This window comes from Podarcis bocagei (assembly GCF_964188305.1).
Source record: "Podarcis bocagei genome assembly, chromosome: 5".
NCBI classification, from domain to species: domain Eukaryota; kingdom Metazoa; phylum Chordata; class Lepidosauria; order Squamata; family Lacertidae; genus Podarcis; species Podarcis bocagei.
In genome coordinates this window covers 94704556-94726229 of record NC_138129.1, presented here as the reverse complement: position 1 = coordinate 94726229, position 21674 = coordinate 94704556, and the positions used below count along the sequence as shown (strand labels likewise).

At 47.1% G+C, this 21674-nt stretch overlaps 1 protein-coding gene across 1 annotated transcript in view; it reads left to right on the top strand.

Annotated features, from left to right (window-relative positions):
• The window catches only part of CACNA1E (calcium voltage-gated channel subunit alpha1 E), a 497143-nt gene that overhangs the window by 392500 nt on the left and 82969 nt on the right, over positions 1 to 21674 (top strand). Inside the window, 4 exon segments of the mRNA XM_081194559.1 lie at positions 8807 to 8972; positions 12017 to 12146; positions 17375 to 17434; positions 21457 to 21563. Of these exon segments, the coding sequence (XP_081050685.1) occupies positions 8807 to 8972; positions 12017 to 12146; positions 17375 to 17434; positions 21457 to 21563 (463 nt within the window).

Below are 21674 nucleotides of genomic sequence, written 5' to 3'. Positions count from 1 at the left end.
CCCAGCGACAAAAGATGGAGAATTTGATCTCTTGGCTGTGTAGGCAGAACCGCCCCTCGACAGCAAATTCAATCCGTCAGTTTTATTTTCTAGCCATAGAACAAATCGGTGAAAGGGCTGCTGAAAGCTGTCCTTCAAGACAGGAATCCAAAACAAATTTTGTTATGTAAATCCAACACATTCCAAGTCCTGCAGACTCTCTTTCCTTGCGGAATTTTTCTGGCGTATTTCAAGTCTTGTGCTGCAACCTTCTCTTGTTCTGATGAGTGCTTTCTTTCCATTCTTGCTGTTAAAAGACGATGCAAAAAAAACCCCAAAGCCAGAGTTTATATGACCTGAAGCAAACTATTTATCCATATGCCACAACATGGCGGCCATTCGGAAAGGAAGTTCTGGTGGTCACAGAAGACGCAAGAACTTTCTTCTTTTTTGTGTTTTATGGATAGAATATATTTTTAAGGCTCTTGGCAGGTTTGGGGGGCCCTGATCCTTCTAAGTTAATGGGGGGGGGGCCCAAGACAGCAACTGCCATCAAGTTCCCTCATCTTTCCCTCATAGCATGCAGCTATAGAAACATAGGATATGACATCAAAATGATCCACACCATTTGCTGCCATAGGCCGAGAGGGCAAAGCATGTTATTAAGTCACCTCACAGACTTAACTCAGCATCGTAATTTTATTATTTCTAGTTTGTTACCTAGTTCAGTGCTGTCATCCAGTTCTGCTTGAGGTGTGCTGCCCTTTCCTTTTTATTCTATGATGTTGCCTTACACTGGTTGCATTTTGACGTAGCTCTGAACCATAGTTTCCACAGTGAGCCACATTGAGCCTCAGGGACACAGGCTCCTCCATTCCCTCTGCTCCCTCAACGTAACCTCAAGGAGAAGACCAGAAACTCCTGCTTTCATTTTAACTAGCCACATTTCGGCGTGTCACCTGGACCCTAAATGGTGCTTCATCTTAGCTATGAAGTTGAGATGAAGCAAGTCAGCTGCGGTCCAACGTCTGCTAGTTTCAGACGGGGTGGAGTGGAGGACTCCCTGGTCCTGAATGGGGTAACTGTGCCCCTGAAGGACCAGGTGCACAGCCTGGATGTCATTCTGGACTCACAGCTGTCCGTGGAGGTGCAGGTCAATTTTGTATCCAGGGCAGCTATTTATCAGCTCCACCTGGTATGCAGGCTGAGACCCTCCCTGCCCGCAGACTGTCTCGCCAGAGTGGTGCATGCTCTAGTTATCTCCCGCTTGGATTACTGCAATTCGCTCTTTGTGGGGCTACCTTTGAAGGTGACCCGGAAACTACAACTAATCCAGAATGCGGCAGCTTGACTGGTGACTGGGGGCGGCTGCCAAGACCACATAACACCAGTCTTGAAAGACCTACATTGGCTCTCAGTACGTTTCCGAGCACAATTCAAAGTGTTGGTGGTGACCTTTAAAGCCCTAAACGGCCTCAGCCCAGAATACCTGAAGGAGCATCTCCACCCCCATCATTCTGCCTAGACGCTGAGGTCCAGCGCCAAGGGCCTTCTGGTGGTTCCCTCATTGCGAGAAGCAAAGCTACAGGGAACCAGGCAGAGGGCCTTTTCGGTAGTGGCGCCCGCCCTGTGGAACGCCCTCCCATCAGATGTCAAAGAGATATACAACTACCTGACATTCAGAAGACATCTTAAGGCAGTTCAGGGAAGTTTTTAATGTGTGACATCTTAGTGTATTTTTGGTCTTTGTGGAAGCCACCCAGAGTGGCTGGGGAAACCCAGCCAGATGGGCGGGGTACAAATAAATTATTATTATTATTATTATTATTATTATTATTATTATTATTATTATTATTATATGGTAGTTTAAATTCACCACCGTTTTTGACAAAAATGGCAAGCTGTGGCTTGATCTAAAATGGAAGTGAAAGCTTCTGAGCTCCACCTTGTGTCCGCACTAGAGGAGAGAGGGCATGTGAGTCAGAGACGGTGGTTCATTCTTGTAACCCTAAACCATAGTTTAGCCTTACTTCTATATGGAGTTACTGACTCCGAACTTTGGTCCATGTGTTGCCTGTTCAGACAGGTATCGGCTCTACAAGAAGTGGCTTTCTTAGCCCTTCCTTTCTCCTGCCCCACTACTTTTGGGAGCTGGACGTGCTGAGGGCTGAGCCTAGCAGTGGCGTAGCGTGGGGGGTGCCGCACCGGGCACAACATCTGGGGGTTAGGGTTAGGGGGCGGAAATCCACGGGTTAGGGGGCGCAAATCCACGGGTTAGGGGGCGCAAATTACTTGCCTTGCCCCGGGTGCTGACAACCCATGCTACGCCACTGGAGCCTAGCACCTTTTCTGCCATTGAGCTCTGCCCCAGTTCCTCATGTAGTTTTCCTCACTAGCCAGTCTTCAGTTCCTTATCTCACCTGCTCCTGATTCCTATCTTCTTCTTGCCTGCTTTGTTGCGTCCTTCCCCCCTTTCCCATTCCTTCGCTTACTATCTTCCTGTTTCTCTGCCTTTGGTAAAGCTTTATATAAGCATCTTCTGCTCTAAATATAGTTCTCACAGGGATGGGCGGCAGTCGGCCTTCATGCAAAGGACTGGCAGCTTTCGTGGGTAGCAAGGAAAGGCATCCACACCAATTCTTGCTTCGGTAGGCTAGGGCAGAGCAACGCTACATGTATCTGCTCGTTTCTAATGTTGTGGTTTCTGCGCTGTTTTAAACTTTCTTGGTTTGCCCAACTTGGTCATAGTTATAAGGAGAAGAAGAGCTCTGTGTGGCTCTGAAATTCTTTGCTCTTCCTAGGAACATAAGAAGATCCTGCTGGATCAGACCGCTGACCCAGGATGCTGTTCTCACAGAGCAGAACATGATCACACAAGCCCTCTCTTCCAGGAAATTATCTAGTCCTTCCCCTTAGCAGTAAAAGGCACCGTCCGAATAATTTGGGAACTGATCGGTCAGCTTCTCAAAGTAGGTATCTTGGATCTGGCAGCTGTCAGAAACAAGGAGGGTGTTTCTTTAGCATTTGCCATTCACAAACACCTGGAAGAATGTTCTTCTTCACCTTCCAGGTGAAAGACTTTAAATACGGAGATTAATTAATCAGCATCGCCAAAAAGTGCCTTGCTCAAGTCACTTTTGTCTCTCTTTCCCTGTGCTTGACAGCCTCTCATGTTCTCTCTATTTTCCCATTTCACCTCCTCCTAATCACCTTCTTGCTAACTGCAGAACCAAGAGGTGTGAATGTAAAGCAGCAATCCCTTGCTCACACCTTTTCTGCAGAAATGTCTTCCTCTACCTGCCAGTTCTCCTGTGTTGCGTTTGCATTGCAACAGCTGGGGAAGGAAGTGTTAGACAGACAGAGCTGTAATTAGGCTGCAAATCTTCAGGCAGCGCAAGAAAAGTGCAGTATGGGCCAATGGGCGCATACACCGTTCAGCTTTAAAAAGGTTTCTAGCCCTTATGGAAGAGGAGAGATGGTGATATTCCCATTGTTAATTTTCCATGTTGCGCACTAGGCTGGTTCTACCAAGCGAATCAGAACGTTGGCCCATATTTCTGCACCTGATCTGGAGAAGCAAGAGAGATGGCAACATAGGCAGCCATAGGCATAATCAAGCGATTATGCATTCACCCACAGTGTGTGGGCAATATCTCTTGAAATCTCGGAAACTAGAATAATTGCTGAATAAAATGTCAAGTGTTTGGGAGCACGGCTTCCCAGCTTTGCCGAGCTCTTTGTTCTCCCCGTGACTAGCTAGACCAGAATATCTCATGCAAAACAGGAGCAATTGCAGAATAAATTATGCAAATTACAGGCTGCAGAATTCTATGTTCCTTGGCCTGTAATTTGGATTGCTGGTGCGCAGAATGTTGTTGCTATTAATATTGTTGCGTGCCACCCCAATCTCTGAGGGGCGTAAGATTCCAGGGGGGTTCCAGGAGCTTACACAGGGTTCGGGTTTGAGAATGGGGGGCAGCAGAGACGGCGGTGTCTTTATGATATATGGTTTATTTGCACATATGCATAACCTGAGCCTGTGATGGAGGGGTTCACAGCATTAACAAGAGGGTCTTGCTTACACCATAGCCACAGCCTTGGATTCCAAGAGAGATCAGGCATGGCTCTCTCTCTTTCTCTTCCATCTTCCAGCTTACATACAACTCAACCCTCCACTCTTGCTTTTTAAAAAATAATAAAAAATTTTTATTAGTTTTCCATACAATTATACATTTTTATCCAAATTTCAACAAATTGTCTCTTTTTGAACTTCCTTCAGCGTCTCTGATAATCATCCATGTTTATATCTTTAATACACATTCCCTTCATTCGTATTGCCATTAAACTTCCCTTCTCCATCTATTTCTTATTAACAATACTTCTCTGTTTTTACAGTGCCTCTTGAAATCCCACTAGCGTTGTATTCACGTCACATACATTTTTCAGATAATCTATGAACTTTCCCCAGTCTTCGATGAACTTTTGGTCTCTGGTGTATCTTATTTTCCCAGTTAGTTTGTCCAATTCCGCATAATCTGTCAGTTTCATTCTGTATTTCCTCTTGTTTCCATTTCTGGGCCAACGGTATTCTGGCTGCCGTAACTGCATATTGGAAGAGTTTACAGTCTTTTCTTCTTATTTCCTTTCCTGTAATCCCTAAAAGAAAAGCCTCTGGTTTTTTTTTACAAAAGTATATCTTAACATCTTTTTCATTTCATTATAAATCATTTCCCAAAAGCTTTTCACTTTCTTACATTCCCACCACACATGAAAGAATGTTTCTTCTTTTTCTTTACATTTCCAACATTTGTTGCACATCTTCTACATCTTTGCTAACTTTACAGGTGTAATGTACCATCTATAAAACATTTTCATAACATTTTCTTTCAGTGCCATACATGCAGTGAATTTTACATTCTCTTTCTACAGTTTTTCCCACTCATCAAATTGTATATTATACCCAAAATCTTTGGCCCATTGTATCATTACCGATTTAACCTCTTCATCTTTCATATGCCATTCCAACAATATCTTATACATTTTTGACAAAGTTTTACATTCATTGTTTATTATACAGTGGTACCCCGCAAGACGAATGCCTCGCAAGACGGAAAACCCGCAAGACGAAAGGGTTTTCTGTTTTGGAGGCGCTTCGCAAGACGAATTTCCCTATGGGCTTGCATTGCAAGACGAAAGCCCATAGGGAAATGCTGGCGGTCGGGAGCAAAGAATTTCGCCCACAGCCGGCCTTCAGAAGAGGACCTCTTCTGAAGGCCGGCGGGGGGCAAAAGTCTTTGCTCCCCCCCGCCTGCCTTCCCCCCCGCCAGCCCCGGGCGATCTTAAAATGCTGGCGGGCGGGAGCGAAGCGTTCGCTGCCCACCCCCAGCATTTTAAAATCTCCAAGGGACAGCAGAGAAGTCTCTGTCCCGGGGAGATTTTAAAATGCTGGGGGTCGGGAGCGAAGCGTTAGCTGCCGACCCCCAGCATTTTAAAATCTCCCCCTGTCCCGGGGAGATTTTAAAATGCTGGGGGTCGGGAGCGAAGCGTTCGCTGCCGACCCCCAGCATTTTAAAATCTCCCCGTGTCCCGGGAAGGTTTTAAAATGCTGGGGGTCGGGAGCGAAGCGTTCGCTGCCGACCCCCAGCATTTTAAAATCTCCCCGTGTCCTGGGAAGGTTTTAAAATGCTGGGGGTCGGCAGCCCGACCCCCAGCATTTTAAAATCTTCCCGGGACACGGGGAGATTTTAAAATGCTGGGGGTCGGCAGCGCTTCGCTCCCGACCCCCAGCATTTTAAAACGCTGTTCCGAAGGGGGGGCGGGGACACCTGCCCCAGCCGCCCCACTTCGGAAAGCTGTTCCGAAGTGGGGAGGGGGGGCAGGGACACCTGCCCCAGCCGCCCCACTTCGGAAAGCTGTTCCGAAGTGGGGCGGGAGGGCGGGGACACCTGCCCCAGCCGCCCCACTTCGGAAAGCTGTTCCGAAGTGGGGAGGGGGGGCGGGGACACCTGCCCCAGCCGCCCCACTTCGGAAAGCTGTTCCGAAGCGGGGAGGGGGGGCGGGGACACCTGCCCCAGCCGCCCCACTTCGGAAAGCTGTTCCGAAGTGGGGAGGGGGGGCGGGGACACCCGCCCCAGCCGCCCCACTTCGGAAAGCTGTTCCGAAGCGGGGAGGGGGGGCGGGGACACCTGCCCCAGCCGCCCCACTTCAGAACGTTGTTCCGAAGTGGGGAGGGGGGGCGGGGACACCTGCCCCAGCCGCCCCACTTCGGAAAGCTGTTCCGAAGCGGGGAGGGGAGGCGGGGACACCTGCCCCAGCCGCCCCACTTCAGAACGTTGTTCCGAAGTGGGGAGGGGGTCGGGGACACCTGCCCCAGCCGCCCCACTTCGGAAAGCTGTTCCGAAGTGGGGCGGGGGGCGGGGACACCTGCCCCAGCCGCCCCACTTCAGAACGTTGTTCCGAAGCGGGGAGGGGGGCGGGGACACCTGCCCCAGCCGCCCCACTTCGGAACGTTGTTCCGAAGCGGGGAGGGGGGGCGGGGACACCTGCCCCAGCCGCCCCACTTCGGAAAGCTGTTCCGAAGCGGGGAGGGGGGGCGGGGACACCTGCCCCAGCCGCCCTACTTCGGAAAGCTGTTCCGAAGCGGGGGGGGCGGGGACACCTGCCCCAGCCGCCCCACTTCAGAACGTTGTTCCGAAGTGGGGAGGGGGGGCGGGGACACCTGCCCCAGCCGCCCCACTTCGGAAAGCTGTTCCGAAGTGGGGAGGGGGGCGGGGACACCTGCCCCAGCCGCCCCACTTCAGAACGTTGTTCCGAAGCAGGGAGGGGGGGCGGGGACACCTGCCCCAGCCGCCCCACTTCGGAAAGCTGTTCCGAAGCGGGGAGGGGGGGCGGGGACACCTGCCCCAGCCGCCCCACTTCGGAAAGCTGTTCCGAAGCGGGGAGGGGGGCGGGGACACCTGCCCCAGCCGCCCCACTTCGGAAAGCTGTTCCGAAGCGGGGCGGGGGGCGGGAACACCTTCTGAAGGCGGGCAGGGGGCGAAAGTCTTTGTCCCCCCTGCCTGCCTTCCCAGGGGCTTTTAAATCGCCCCGGACAGCGGAGAAGTCCTCCGCTGTCCGGGGAGATTTTAAAATGCCGCCCGCCAGCATTTTAAGATCGCCCCGGACAGCGGAGAAGTCCTCCGCTGTCCCAGGGTTTTTTAAAATGCTGGGGGTGGGAAGAAAAGCCCTTGTGTCCCCCCCCCAGCCTTCAGAAGAGGTCGGGTGACAGACTGTCCCCGGACCTGGTCTGAAGTCGGTTTCCCTAGGAACGCATTAATTGATTTTCAATCAATTGCATTCCTATGGGAAACCGTGCATCGCAAGACAAAAAAACCGCAAGACGAAGAGACTTGCGGAACGAATTAATTTCGTCTTGCGAGGCACCACTGTATCTGTTTGAAATTTAGAATCTTTTTCTACATAACCACTTTCTTTTAGATCTTTTTTAAACATTTCATTTACTTGAAAGTAATGCAACCAATCATATACATCATCTTTAACTTGTTCATATGGTTTCAGTTTCCATTTTCCTCCTTCTTTAATTACCAATTCTCCATATGTACTCCATTTACCTCTCATGTTAATTTTCTTAACACTCATAACCTCCAGCGGAGATAGCCAATGTGGGACTTTTGGTTCCAATATATTTTTGTATCTATCCCATATTTCTATTAACGAACTCCTGAAAATGTGGCTTCCAAAACTTTTATGAACTTTCTTCTTATCACACATAAATACGCGTGCCAACCAAATCTGTTATCAAAACCTTCAAGATCTAATAGCTCCTTATTTTCTAGTTTGATCCATTCCTTTAGCCAACATAAGCATGCTGCTTCATAATATAATTTCATATCTGGCAGGGCAAAGCCCCTCCACTCTTGCTTTTGTCTTTCTACCTACCAGCGTGTTGAGGGAAAGCCCCCTCATTTGTCATCTGATATAGATCCACTTCCTTTGCTACTTTAATGGCCCATACTTCGGAGAGAATAATTAGGTGCATTCTTCCCACCTTGGATCAAATCTATGCTTCCAGGTGTCATAAGAAAGCTGCAGAGATAGCGCAGGATAGTGCGCACCCCGGAAATGATCTCTTTCATCTTCTGCCTTCTGGAAGAAGGTACAGGGTTATAAAGACTAGGACTAGCCGCCTGAGAAACAGTTTTTATCCAAATGTGATTTTGGTTTTAAACGCAGTGTAAGGTAGCCTCTGTGGGAGTATATTGTATTTAATTATGGGATATCAGAGTTTTTAGGGCATTAACCAGGCTGGGATAGCTGGGATAGCAGGTTTGTTGGTTTTAAAATGTCTGATGTAGATTTTTTCAATTTCGTTGTTCTGTACGGGACAATGACAATAAAGATTATCGTATCGTATCATACGTAGAGGGCCATTGCCTCACCAGGAAGCTAGCCGGGCTGTTCCAGGAATTAAATTCATGCTGCATCCAGGAATTAGAAGGGTCTCAGCATCCTGCCTACCCCCCCCCAAGACATAAAAATATTTTTAGCCCACAACAGATACAGTCCTGCTAACAGGACTCGGCATCCATTATTTGCTGTGAGTTTATGCAAGCAGTCATTTTTTTGGTAAGATTGCATCTTTTTAAGTATCTTTAAGTATATTTTTGCCCACATCCCTCCGCTCCCGATTCTTGTTTTTCCTCTGCTCTCTTGTTTTCCCAAACTCTGGGACTATAAGGTAAGTAACGCCTATGAACTCCCTTCAGGCTTTGTGTCAAATGCATTCCCCTCCCAGCTATAGCAGTAACGGGCCTTGTTCACTTTCTAGTTAGCAACAAGACAGATGGAGAAGCCAGCCCTTTGAAGGAGGCAGAGACAAAGGAAGAGGAGGAAGCAGAGGCAGAGAAGAAGAAGAAGAAGCAGAAAAAGAAGAAACCCGTGGGCAAACCCATGGTGCCTCACAGCTCGATGTTTATCTTCAGCACCACAAACCCGTGAGATACACTGCCTTAGCTTTTCTGCTTGAAATGCATAATATGTTGGTTTTCAAGCTTGCTTTAAAACACTCCCGGGAACCCTTTACAACATGCCAGGGTTCCACAGAAAAGAAGTTGATTTGGGTAGGTTTCCCCACAGAAAGTTCAAGACCCTGAGTGGCCTAGGAGCCTTTGGTGAGTGAAATGGGAACGGTGAGCTGGTTTGTTATCTAGGTGGGAGATCTAAGTTTGAATCATCTTGGTGTGCAAAATGTCATTGTCCTCCCCCCCCCAAAAAAAAATATCCAGCATCATTTCTGCCATATTCCAGTGTCGCGGCCAAGTTCCAGAATGGATGCTATTTTGAAAGGTAGATAGAGCACATGCAGAATGCAGGAAGTCTAAGGTCCCATGGCTGACATCTCCGGTTAAAAGGATCAGGTTGTAGGTGATATGAAAGGTCCAAGAGAGACCATGGGGAGTTGTTGCCAGTCGAAGTAGACAGTACTGGCCTCAGTGGACCCCTTATTGGTTGGGTTCATATAGCGAAAGGAAAAAGAATCGCTCTTCTTCCCAAGGTGTCAGGGTGTGAACTAGCAAAGCCTGGCAGGACAGCTTACTCTATGGTCTTAACCCTTTTATGCCTTAATTAGAGTTGAGAATTTTGGTTATATGAGGCTATATCCATAGCAGCTTCCTCTATTCCCTTCTGTGAATAATGTAGAACACCTCCGCTGATCGGACAACTGGTCTTTTAAATTGTTTTTTTTTAAAAAAACATTGTGATATTATACTGTTATACCACTGTTACACCATACTACAAAACTTAACATTATAACATTATGGTGTTATAGCACTATACCTATCTTTCGTTAAAAACAAAACAAAACTGCAAAGATGTTTTAGTACTAAAAGACTGGTTTGAATAAAATTAATGCGGTCATGAAATGGCACTCAGACCAAAGTGTATAGTGAATGTGTGCTGAGCTTCAGATGGCCTGAGAATTATGCTTTCTGGTGTGGACAGAACCTAATACAGAGCAAAAGCACAGTGTTCCTGATAGTGGGCAAAATGGTTTCAAATCCACCTGCAGCTTATAGTAGAAGAGCAAATGATTTGTGTGAAAGCAAAGTCACTTTTCAGCCTAACCTCTGAACTAAATGAAATTAAATGTTTGCATTTTAATTGGATTCAACCCTACTGAAATCGGTGGAATAGAAGCTGCGAGTCTCAGCTGCCAAAGTTGCTTTGATTGCATTGCCTTCTCTCTGCTTAGCCTGCCTTACAAGGCTATCGTGTTGATAATCTGTGACATCGTCATGCATTCCCCTGGGGAAAGGTTGAGTGTTATAAAGATAACATAAACATTGCAATCATCCCTACCATGAGACCCATGGGAAACGAAAGCTTCCCCATGTTGAGTGGAAGGGTCTGAAGTGGGGTTGTAAATTTGTTTGGCTGAACGCGCTTGCAGTCCTCATCACAACAAGGAACCCAGGATGACCAGAGATCGCTGTTGCTAGAGGGACTGTGAGTGTATTAAGCCAAACATGCTTACACTCGTCCTTCAGGTCTTTCTGTTCATTGCAGGAGTGTCAGGGCTGGAGGTGGTTGGTCCAGCACACATGCAACCCAGGGATAGACTTTAACAGCACTCGCAAAGCGCTTTGTTTTTGCGAACATATTAGGGCAGCCAAAATGGAAGATACCAGGGCTGTACTGGGCAACCCGATTTGTGCTGTTGCGGGAGGGGTGAGTCTTGCAAGACAAAACGCTGCAGGAGCCACCTAATTGATAGGTGGTGATGCTAGTTCCACCCTATAAAATTCAACATGAAGCCAAGTGCTCCAGCTTACCCAGATTCCTGGTTGTGCTGTTTGCAGGCTTCTAAGAAAAGATATAAGGGACACGGGTGGCGCTGTGGGTTAAACCACAGAGCCTAGGGCTTGCCGATCAGAAGGTTGGCGGTTCGAATCCCCGCGATGGGGTGAGCTCCCATTGCTCGGTCCCTGCTCCTGCCAACCTAGCAGTTCGGAAGCACGTCAAAGTGCAAGTAGATAAATAGGTACCGCTCCGGTGGGAAGGTAAATGGCATTTCTGTGTGCTGCTCTGGTTTGTCAGAAGCAGCTTAGTCATTCTGGCCACATGACCCGGAAGCTCCCTCGGCCAATAAAGCGAGATGAGCGCCGCAACCCCAGAGTCAGTCACGACTGGACCTAATGGTCAGGGGTCCCTTTACCTCTAACCAGCTTCTGTGGGAATGATTGCATTAGAGACCAGGCCCAGTTGAAGTTTTCCTTCATCAACTGGTGCAATTATATTTATTGCTAAAACTGCTCCTAGTTTCAGGTTGTCCATGGACACTGTATTAACACAATTAACAATTAAATTAATGCATTTTTCTTTTTAAAATAATTTTGGGCTGTTTTTTTTAGTCGGTTGCAGGTATAGATTTGAACCCTGAGAGGAGGGGGCTTTAATCATTTTCCTCTTGCAGTGGTGCTAATTCTGTTTGCCTCAGCAGGAATTGGCACCGATGAGAAAACACATGTGAAATACTCTGTAAACGCTCTGAAATGCCCTATGAATGCCAAGTACAGTGGTGCCTCGCAAGACGAAATTAATCTGTTCCGTGAGTCTCTTCGTCTAGCGGTTTTTTCGTCTTGCGAAGCAACCCTATTAGCGGATTAGCGGATTAGCGCTATTAGCGGTTTAGCGGCTATTAAAGGCTTAGCGGCTATTAAAGGCTTAGCAGATTAGCGGCTAAAAGGCTATTAGCGGCTTAGCGGCTTAGAAAAAGGGGGAGGAGCGGGGAAAAATCGGAACACTCGCAAGACGTTTTCGTCTTGCAAAGCAAGCCCATAGGGAAAATCGTCTTGCGAAGCAGCTCAAAAACGGAAAACCCTTTCGTCTAGCGGGTTTTCCGTCTTGTGAGGCATTCGTCTTGCGGGGCACCACTGTACACTGGTATACATTGGAAGGGCCTTAAAGGATCAGAACTGTGTGTGAGAAATCAGTGACCATATATCGCACTGACCACTCTGTGTTCTTTCCCTGACAGAATCCGAAGAGTCTGCCATTACATTGTCAACCTGCGATATTTTGAGATGTGCATCCTTCTGGTGATTGCAGCCAGCAGCATTGCCTTGGCAGCGGAGGACCCCGTCCTGACCAACTCAGAGAGGAATAAAGTGATTACCCTGTTGTTGCTTTTCTGACAGTGCTTGCCCCATCGTGAGATCCTAATGTAAATGAGCTCCAGTTCTCCCAGCTATAGGCCCTCTTTACAGTCCAGTATAGAACTGGGCCACATGCTTACGAGACACACAGAAATTGTTCTCTTGCTGGGCTGTACTGTTGCAGGCTGCAGTTAGAGATTACATGTTTGAGTGTTCACATATACCAGGGGTCAGCAAACTTTTACAGCAGGGGGCCGGTCCACTGTCCCTCAGACCTTGTGGGGGGCAGGATTATATTTTGAAGGGGGGGGAAATGAACTAATTCCTATGCCCCACAAATAACCCAGAGATGCATTTTAAATAAAAGGACACATTCTACTCATGTAAAAACACACTGATACCCGGACTGTCCGCGGGCCGGACTGAGAAGGCGTTTGGGCTGGATCCAACCCCCAGGCCTTAGTTTGCCTACCAATGACATTTACCTTATATATTTGTCTTGATAGATGATAGATGATAGATTGATAGATCGATATAGATACACACATGAGGTTTTATCCTAACCATCTCCCTGACAATGTAGTACACACACACACACACACACACTGAATGTCACAGGGAAAGATTTGCCACAGTATTCTTCTGATTGCAAAAGGCAAATAGTGAACTTTTGCCGGGTGGAACAAAACAGTAGGTTTCCCAGAGTGCTCTTTGCTATTCCGTTGGCAAAGCCCAGTCACTTTTACTTCCCTTCCTGCAAAGGGGCAGAAGCGTGTCTTGGCTAGTCTTCTGCTCTGTGGTGGCAACTGAAAGTTGGAAATTTTCACAATAAAAAATTCCAGGTACATTGAGCCATGGAGTCATTGCAGATATCACTGCATGGTGGTGGCGGCAGGAGGGCAGCAACCATAAAACTCCATCCCAAGGCAGCCTTTATAGCATGGGTAGGCAACCTAAGGCCCAGGGGCTGGATCCGGCCCAATCGCCTTCTAAATCTGGTCTGTGGACGGTCCGGGAATCAGTGTGTTTTTACATGAGTAGAATGTGTCCTTTTATTTAAAATGCATCTCTGGGTTATTTATGGCGCATAGGAATTTGTTCATCCCCCCCCCCAAGAAATATAGTCCGGCCCCCCACATGGTCTGAGGGACAGTGGACTGGCCCATGCTGAAAAAGTTTGCTGACCCCTGCTTTATAGGGACAGGTGGCTGATCTTGATCTTACACACCAATTAAATACCACCCTGGACTCTTTCGGAGTGGAGTTGGTCCACAGCCAGTGGAGAATTGAGTCGTTCCCTCTGATCCAAAAAAGAGATTAAGTGTGGAGATAAAAACATATTTTTGTGAGCTGACCAGAGACCACCGGGCAGCACATTTCTAATGGCCAATAGATGAAGAGTGTCAGCAGTGGCATGAACCCTTTGTAGTTGTCAGACTTGGCTCCTGTGCCTTGGAGGACAGAATGAGGTAAAAGCAGAGGTGAAACAAGGGGAAGACTGGATTGAACAAGGACACACCTCTTGTTACAAGGAGGCTTCCTTGGCTGGTGTAGCTTGTCTCCTGGTTGTTGTTGTTTAGTCGTGTCCGACTCTTCATGACCCCATGGACCAGAGCACGCCAGGCACTCCTGTCTTTCACTGCCTCCCACAGTTTGGTCAAACTCATGCTGGTAGCTTCAAGAACACTGTCCAACCATCTCGTCCTCTGTCGTCCCCTTCTCCTTGTGCCCTCACTCTTTCCCAACATCAGGGTCTTTTCCAGGAGTCTTCTCTTCTCATGAGGTGGCCAAAGTACTGGAGCCTCAGCTTCAGGATCTGTCCTTCCAGTGAGCACTCAGGGCTGATTTCCTTCAGAATGGAGAGGTTTGATCTTCTTGCAATCCATGGGACTCTCAAGAGTCTCCTCCAGCACCATAATTCAAAAGCGTTAATTCTTCGGCGATCAGCCTTCTTTATGGTCCAGCTCTCACTTCCATACATCACTACTGGGAAAACCATCGCTTGAACTATACGGGCCTTTGTCGGCAAGGTGATGTCTCTGCTTTTTAGGATGCTGTCTAGGTTTGTCATTGCTTTTCTCTGTCTCCTGGTAGTTGCTCTCTTTTGATGGCTGTATACAGGATGGACTGCATTCTGACGTTTAACCCTCACAGTGGAGAAGTCATGAATAAATTCTTAACTAAAACTAAGTTGTCTTAAGCAGCAGAGCAGGGACAGGAAGAGAGCAAAGAAAGAAAGTCAACGGTACCTGGGAACCCTGAGAGTAAAAGATGGGAGAAGGCTGGCTGTGCATCTTATTTTAACTTCCACTCCTGCGGGAGTTTGCATCTTCCAACTTAACTGTACTTTAAACATTGAAAAGGAGCCTTTGTCCCGCTGAGGCTGAGAATGCTTGGCCTCAGCTTCCTCAATCTGATGAATCGTTTTCTCTGGTCCCAGAGGCGGGTAATTAGTTAGCCATTGTGCGTAGCAAATTAGCTTGGAGGGGGAAATGATACTTGCAGCGCCGGAGCTTTCATGTCGGAATCATAGCAGTGCTGGGTCCTGAAACAGAGCCTTCCGTGGGTCATCTGTTCCTAGTCACAAGGAGAACCGTATATAGCTTGTCTCCGCTTGATGACAAGTGGGCCTAGAAGAATATGCATGTTGTGTGTGGGGGCTACGCTTTTGGCTGCTCCAAGTGGCGCTTTTGTGAACGCTCTGCAGCGATTGCTGTGGGTGGGTGTCGGAAGGGAAAGCCAGGGCGTAGGTGGCAACGGGCATCATATAAGCTAAGGGCAAAGAGGCAGGGAAAAGGCAAGCAGACCAGATGAGAGGCAGCAAGGGGAGCAAAGGGTTTAAGGAGGGTCATGGGCAGCAGACCCCAGGACAAGGAAAAGCAGGGCACACAGGAGGCATAAGGCACAGGCCTGAAAGCATTGGCAGCCGACGAGGGTTTCCAGCTTTCAAACCAGCTTCTGCAGCTGCCCCTTTGATGGCATGTAGCAGCCAGCCTTCGATGACGCTTGGCTCCGTCACGTTGGCCAGCTTCACTTAACGGCAGGAGGAGAGAATCTGTTGTCCTCCAGAAGTCCTCCCACCATCCCTGGCTCTTGCCCATGCTGGCTGCTTCCCCATCCTCATTCCCCATATTTCTCTGCATATTGATGGAAGAAAGAGGCTGCTCTGTCCTGGCATCTTCCTGCTTCCTCTGATGGGGGCTGTTAGGAAGGTGGAGCCAGGGACGCCCCAGGGCGCTTGCTTTTCATGCCAGGGTAGGGCGAAGGAGTTATTATTAATCATTATTAATTAAACTGACAGGCAATACTTGAGGCCTGCATTTATTTTCTTCCTCCCTTGGTGCAAGAATCAGGGCTGCTCTTCGTTCGCATTATTTTTTATAGACACATCATATTTTAGGAGCTTTGCCTATAATAAAATGATGATTTTTAAAAAATGTAATATGACAGTGTTTGCCCATATCTCCTGTGGAGGCAAAAGAAGGAGGAGGGCCTGAATCTGTTTAAACCAGCCTTGCCTTCTGTTTCTCAAAAATATATCTCTGCTACTGGGGGCAGCAAAAAGCTACATCCAGAATAATTGCAAAAGAAAGAACTTAGAATGGATAAGTTGCTTCATGCTGCACCATTCAGTCTGATGTGACTCACTTCAGAAAAAAATGAAATTGTTGTTGATGACTAAGGAGCAGTAATGACCAAGAGTTGTTAGTAGTTTCTATTGACTCTAGGTGGGCTAATAAATGGGACAATGGGCCTAGAGGCCTATATTTTTATGTTTGGTCCCTATTACCCACTTGGTGACCTATTCACTTTGCCCTGCAAACATGATGCCTTGGTGGAGCACAATCTAGGCAGTTAAACCCTTTAAAGTCAGTGGCTTTGGTGACAACACCAAGGAGGCACTTATCTCTCAAAAGGGAGTTGAAAGTACTCTTCTGACCAATTGCAGCCATGCGTTGCCTGTAATTTGCCAGGCCATTCTAGCAAGAATTCCTCATGAAACAGGCAGGCAGCAACTTATTTTTCTTGGAAGAGACCCAAAGGGATCACGTGCCAGCACAGTTCTTGTTGAACCTCTGGGCTGATTTCCCCTTTAATTTCCAGTGCAAATGGCTTTCACCATTGAGGTGCCAGGAGATCATCAGACCCTGCTGTGTGCCCACATAGATCTCTGGCCAATGGTAGCTTTTAGATTTTAACATAAGTTCAGGTTGTGCGTCACTGTGGTCTTTTTTTTCTCACCATGGTTTTTCCAGAACTACCTGTGTTTCTCTACTTGCATCGAGATTCTGAAACACGTTCTAAATCAGGTCATCCAATAGCAGCGTATTGTGCCTCCTTTCACACAATATGCCTGCGCATTGCTCACTTCAGGCCCAGAGATGTTTCTACTAGAAAGTCTGTGTTCGTTCTGGACCTGTAGTGAAGGTTTCACTGATCGCTGTCTTTACTTATTGTGCATTTTAGTATATAAAACTGGTTCGACATTAGTAAAGGAACATATATCAGCCTTTCCCCCAAAATACTTTAGAACAGAAGTTGCCACCAGAATGTCCTCCGGATGTTTCTGGACTATATCACCCATCATGGTGGTGGAGTCTCCTTCTTTGGAGGTCTTTAAGCAGAGGCTTGACAACCATATGTCAGGAGTGCTCTGATGGTGTTTCCTGCTTGGCAGGGGGTTGGACTCGATGGCCCTTGTGGTCTCTTCCAACTCTATGATTCTATGATTCTATGATCCTTGACATGCTCTGTTGGCTGGTGTTGATGGGATCAAAATTTGGAGAGCACCATGTTGACTGCCCCTGTTTTGACAGATTCCAGCCAGCCTCAACTAGAACAGCTGTGGTAGCTGGGGCTCATTGCTTTAGTTCCAAACACCAGGTTGGGGGACACCGACATGGTGTCTTATGACACCTTCCAGACTTACAAGTTCATTATGGCATACGTTTTTGTGAACTAGAGTCCTTTTCATGTGTTTGGTGAAGTGAGCTGTATGTAGTCCATGAAAGCCTATGCCATAATGATTTTATTTGTCTCTGAGGTACGACACAAGGCTCTTTATTATTTTGCTGCAACAGTCTTTTATGCAGGTAAATTGATTGAAGAAAATTTGTGAGCGCTGCTGTTTGGAATTCTGAAAAAGAACATAACAGCATGCATATAATACAGCTGATACTTAAATAGGTGAGTGTTTTCATCAGAAATATATCCTTCAGCTTTTCTTCTTCTCTTTGCAGGTCCTGAGATATTTTGACTATGTTTTCACTGGCGTCTTCACCTTTGAGATGGTTATCAAGGTAAGAAGCAAGGGAAAGAATCGTGAAATCAATGGAAAGATGGTAGGTTTGATATTGCTACAGTGTGCTTTGCCTTCATTCCTTTGTGTGGCAACGCATTCCCACCTCCCTGCCCTTTGGACCGCCCAAATTCCAGGAATAAAAAGGCATGCTGTTATGGCTATTGGGTGGTTGCTCGAGAGCGATCAGGCAAGAAGCCTCATTGGTCTTTTCAAAAGCTTTATTATTGGTGCTAAAACCTTTAGAATGTAGAACGCCTCTATTCCATGTCTTGCTCACTCACTAGCAGAATCTGAGAGTGGGCGGTCCTTAAATCTTCCCCAGCAAAGTAGTTTCTTGACCCCCAGCCTATGCCTCCCCTCTCTGCGCGAAAGCCTACTGCGCAAGGAAGGCTTGGGTAAAGGAGGACCTCTCTCCTCCCCGCTTTGCTCAGGCAAGGTGTCCTGGCACCGCCTCGCCTCTTCCAAGCCCTGAAGCTCTTCCCCACTAGAGGTGTGGCTTCCTTCCTTTTTTGTCATTTTCTCTTCTTTTTTTTTAAAAAAAGATATTTATTGAAGTTTCAACATATTACAAAAATAAGCAAAAAAAAGAAAGAAAAAATAAAGAAAAAAAATAAAAAATGAAAATACAAGATAAAAACAATTAAAAAACAGATTAGTCTTTCCATGTCTTATCTTTCATTTGCTTGTTTCCCCGACCTCCTCACACCTCCCTTTTTGTATTCCAGTTCAAATTAGTTAGTTCAGCAGATCCTTTCCCTCTTTGATTTTATCTTAATCTCTTATCTTAAAATATAATAACTTTAAATTATCACCTGTTAACCATCCATTTTTACATATTCCTTTTAACATTGCTGCTAAAAACCACTTAACTTCAATCCAACATCATTCTAACCTTCATTAATTTTGCAGTACTTCTGTAAATAGTCTTTAAATTTCTTCCAATCTTCTTCCACCGACTCTTCTCCCTGGTCGAGGCGTGGCTTCCTTCCTCCGCTGAGGAAGTGCTGCTTCCCATGATTTTCGGAGGCTCTCTGTAATCCATCTGCCTTTCCTCCTCTCGCCTCTGAGCCGATGGCAGTTCCCTGTCACATGCCTACTACTGTTTGGGTAAAATCAGGCCACAACTACAGATGTAAGAGGTTTGGCATAGGCATTAGGTAGAACCCACCACTTCCAGCCTTCCAGCAGACAGGACTTACATTTGGGGTCAACCAAAAGTGAAGGAGTCCCTGACCTATGTCAAGGAGTAGGTCCCCCAGTGGACTACACCTGGGGAGCAGACAGAAGCATCTCCCCAGGATCTCTTTAATGCTTTACCCCTTTTTCAGAGGGGTGGGCAGAGGCTACAACCATTCAAGACTATGCCTACCCACTGCCTAAGCTGCCAAAGTTGTGACAATTGCTATGAGGATGGCAGAGGGCCAGAGCCAATTTGCCAACTGCAAAAATTCCAACCTGTCCCCAAAGGCGGTGACCAGCTATGTCAATAGCAAGGTCCAGCAAAGCAACGTGTGCCAGCAAAATAGGGAGGGAGGAAGTGATGTAAAAATTTGGGATTTGGCTTTTGATGCCCAACTCCCCGTGGGGCTCTGAGTCTCCTAAGTCCATGATCGGTCAGAGAAGGATAGATAAAGGCAGCATCCAGTGGAAATCAAGGCAGATACTTATTTTTCTGTTGCAGCAGAGTTCCCTCCCCTCCTTGCAAGGAGGGAGAGACCCTGAACAAAAGTGTGCAGGAAACTTTAAAGGCTTTTGACATTGCCCAACCCCCTTAGCCAAAGACCAACCCAAAATCATCCTACATACATTATAGAAGGAGGCGGTTTACAGCAGAAATCCTGTCCGCCAGGATACCTGATAATGGTCACTGGTTGCATTATCTGGGCAGCCTGGCCATTCTTTGGTGATGGTTCATACTTTAGTTCCTGAATCCAGGTCACTGGCTCACCCTATTCATACACAAATACACCCTTAAGACAGAATTTGCAAGTGAAAAGACAGTGGGAAGGCTTTCCCCATTTGCCTCCCTTACTGCAGAGGAATATTTGAGGTCATTGGGAGAGTCAAAATGGCTTCAGGATTGCTCTCCCGTACTATTTCAGACATATGGTTTATATATTTAGATATGTGTGCATTTATGAATATTTATACTACCGGTACATTTGAGACCTTAAAATTCTTATAACAGGAGGGAGGAAAGCCAAGGAGTGGGCTGGGCCTGACGCCACATTATTAGGGAGACCCAAGAACTTCTGCTGCTGCGTCACTTTTCAAACTATTTGTGCCCACATGCAAACTCTCTCTCTCTCTCTCTCTCTCTCTCTCTCTCTCTCTCCCTCTCCCTCTCTCCCTCCCTCCCCAAGTCTTTTCTTCTAATTCCTTGATATGCTGGAGTCCAGTTTATGAAATTCCTCTACAAGCTAGTGGGGGAATGGGGAAGGAAGCAGAAGGGGCAAAACTGATGCGTTTTCTAGTAAAAAGAAACCCCCACACCAAATAAATCCAAGAATAATCTCACTTTCTCTGCACTTGCTGAGTCTGCCAAAATTAAGCACGGCAAGAGAAGCCGTGGGTGTGAGTTGTTGGTGCGATCTCGGTTTACAGCGACAAGTTCTGTGACTTCCTCTTTGTGGGTGATGAGCGTTGGCCTCAGTGGAACAGAATGTGAAATGGTTTCTTGAGTAGAAGGAGAAAATTGAATAAGCCACCCCACTCTCTCTCTCTCTCTCTCCTCTCTCTCTCCTTAAAGCAGAACCTTTTGCTCATCTGAGAGCCAGTGAGGTGTAGTGGTTAAGAGCGGTAGTCTCGTAATCTGGGGAACCGGGTTCGCGTCTCCGCTCCTCCACATGCAGCTGCTGGGTGACCTTGGGCCAGTCACACTTCTTTGAAGTCTCTCAGCCCCACTCACCTCACAGAGTGTTTGTTGTGGGGGAGGAAGGGAAAGGAGAATGTTAGCCGCTTTGAGACTCCTGAAGGGGAGTGAAAGGCGGGATATCAAATCCAAACTCTTCTTCTTCTTCTTCTTCATCTTTGTCATGTTGCAAATGTCACTCCCACAGAGCAGAGCTTCTAAAATTAGGCACCAGATTGGCAGTTGGGGAGCTAAATTGGCATTCTGGTTTTCATAAGCTCCTAGTGGGGCTGAGGCTTATCTAAATCAGGGCCCTGTGATGAAGCAGGCCCTTTCCCCTGGGCACACCATCGAAAGGTGTATTTTGTATGGCATGTCGGGACTGGGGAAGAAAGGCCCCTCTGTATTGAAAAACTGACCAGCTGATTGCTTAAAGGGAAACTTGCAAGCAAGTCTCCCTTTCCCTTTGCCAATCAGTGAGCCATGCTGCCTCTGAACAGGAGAGATTCCGTTTAGCTATTATGTCTGATAGCTGTTGATAAATGTTCCTCCCATAAATTCATCCAGTCCCTTTTCAAAATAAGGTCACATAAGCTACTGGCTATATCACTAGCTTTCTGAGGGATCGCACACAAACAGTGAGGATTGGGCCTGTTACATCTACCTCCCTGAAGCTCAGCGCTGGGACCCCACAGGGATGTGTGCTGAGTCCCTACCTGTACTCATTGTATACGTATGACTGTATTTCATCTGATCCATCTACTGCAATTATTAAGTTTGCAGATGATACTACCATAATGGGTCTAATTACAGGTGGAGATGAATCAGTGTACAGGGGAGAGGTTCAAAAAGTATCTACATGGTGCCTAGAGAATAACTTGCACCTAAATATTAACAAGTCAAAGGAGATGGTGTTGGACTTTCGGAGGAAGAGAGGGGAACTAGCCCCATTATATTTCGGGGGTGGGTTGTGTGGAAAGAGTCTCTTCCTTTAAATTCCTGGGAGTTTACTTTAGTGAAGACCTCGCTTGGAAAAACAATACAACTATCTTCCATTTTACTGATCAGATGCAGAAACTGTGATGTTTACAAAAAACATTTAGTTTACAAAAGTGGCACTTTCCCATTCCAATGACTTTATGACTAAGTTGCTTCTACCTTTTCCGCAGATGATAGATCAGGGATTAATCCTGCAAGACGGCTCCTATTTCCGAGATCTCTGGAACATCCTGGACTTCATTGTGGTGGTCGGAGCCCTGATGGCCTTTGCCTTGGCGTAAGTGCCTGCACTTCTAGAGCTTTCCCTGTTAGCGTTCAGACTGTCACCTTTCCAATAGCTCTCGCGCAGTGAAACTCTGGCTTAGACACTCCCCAGGTTGGTATCTAT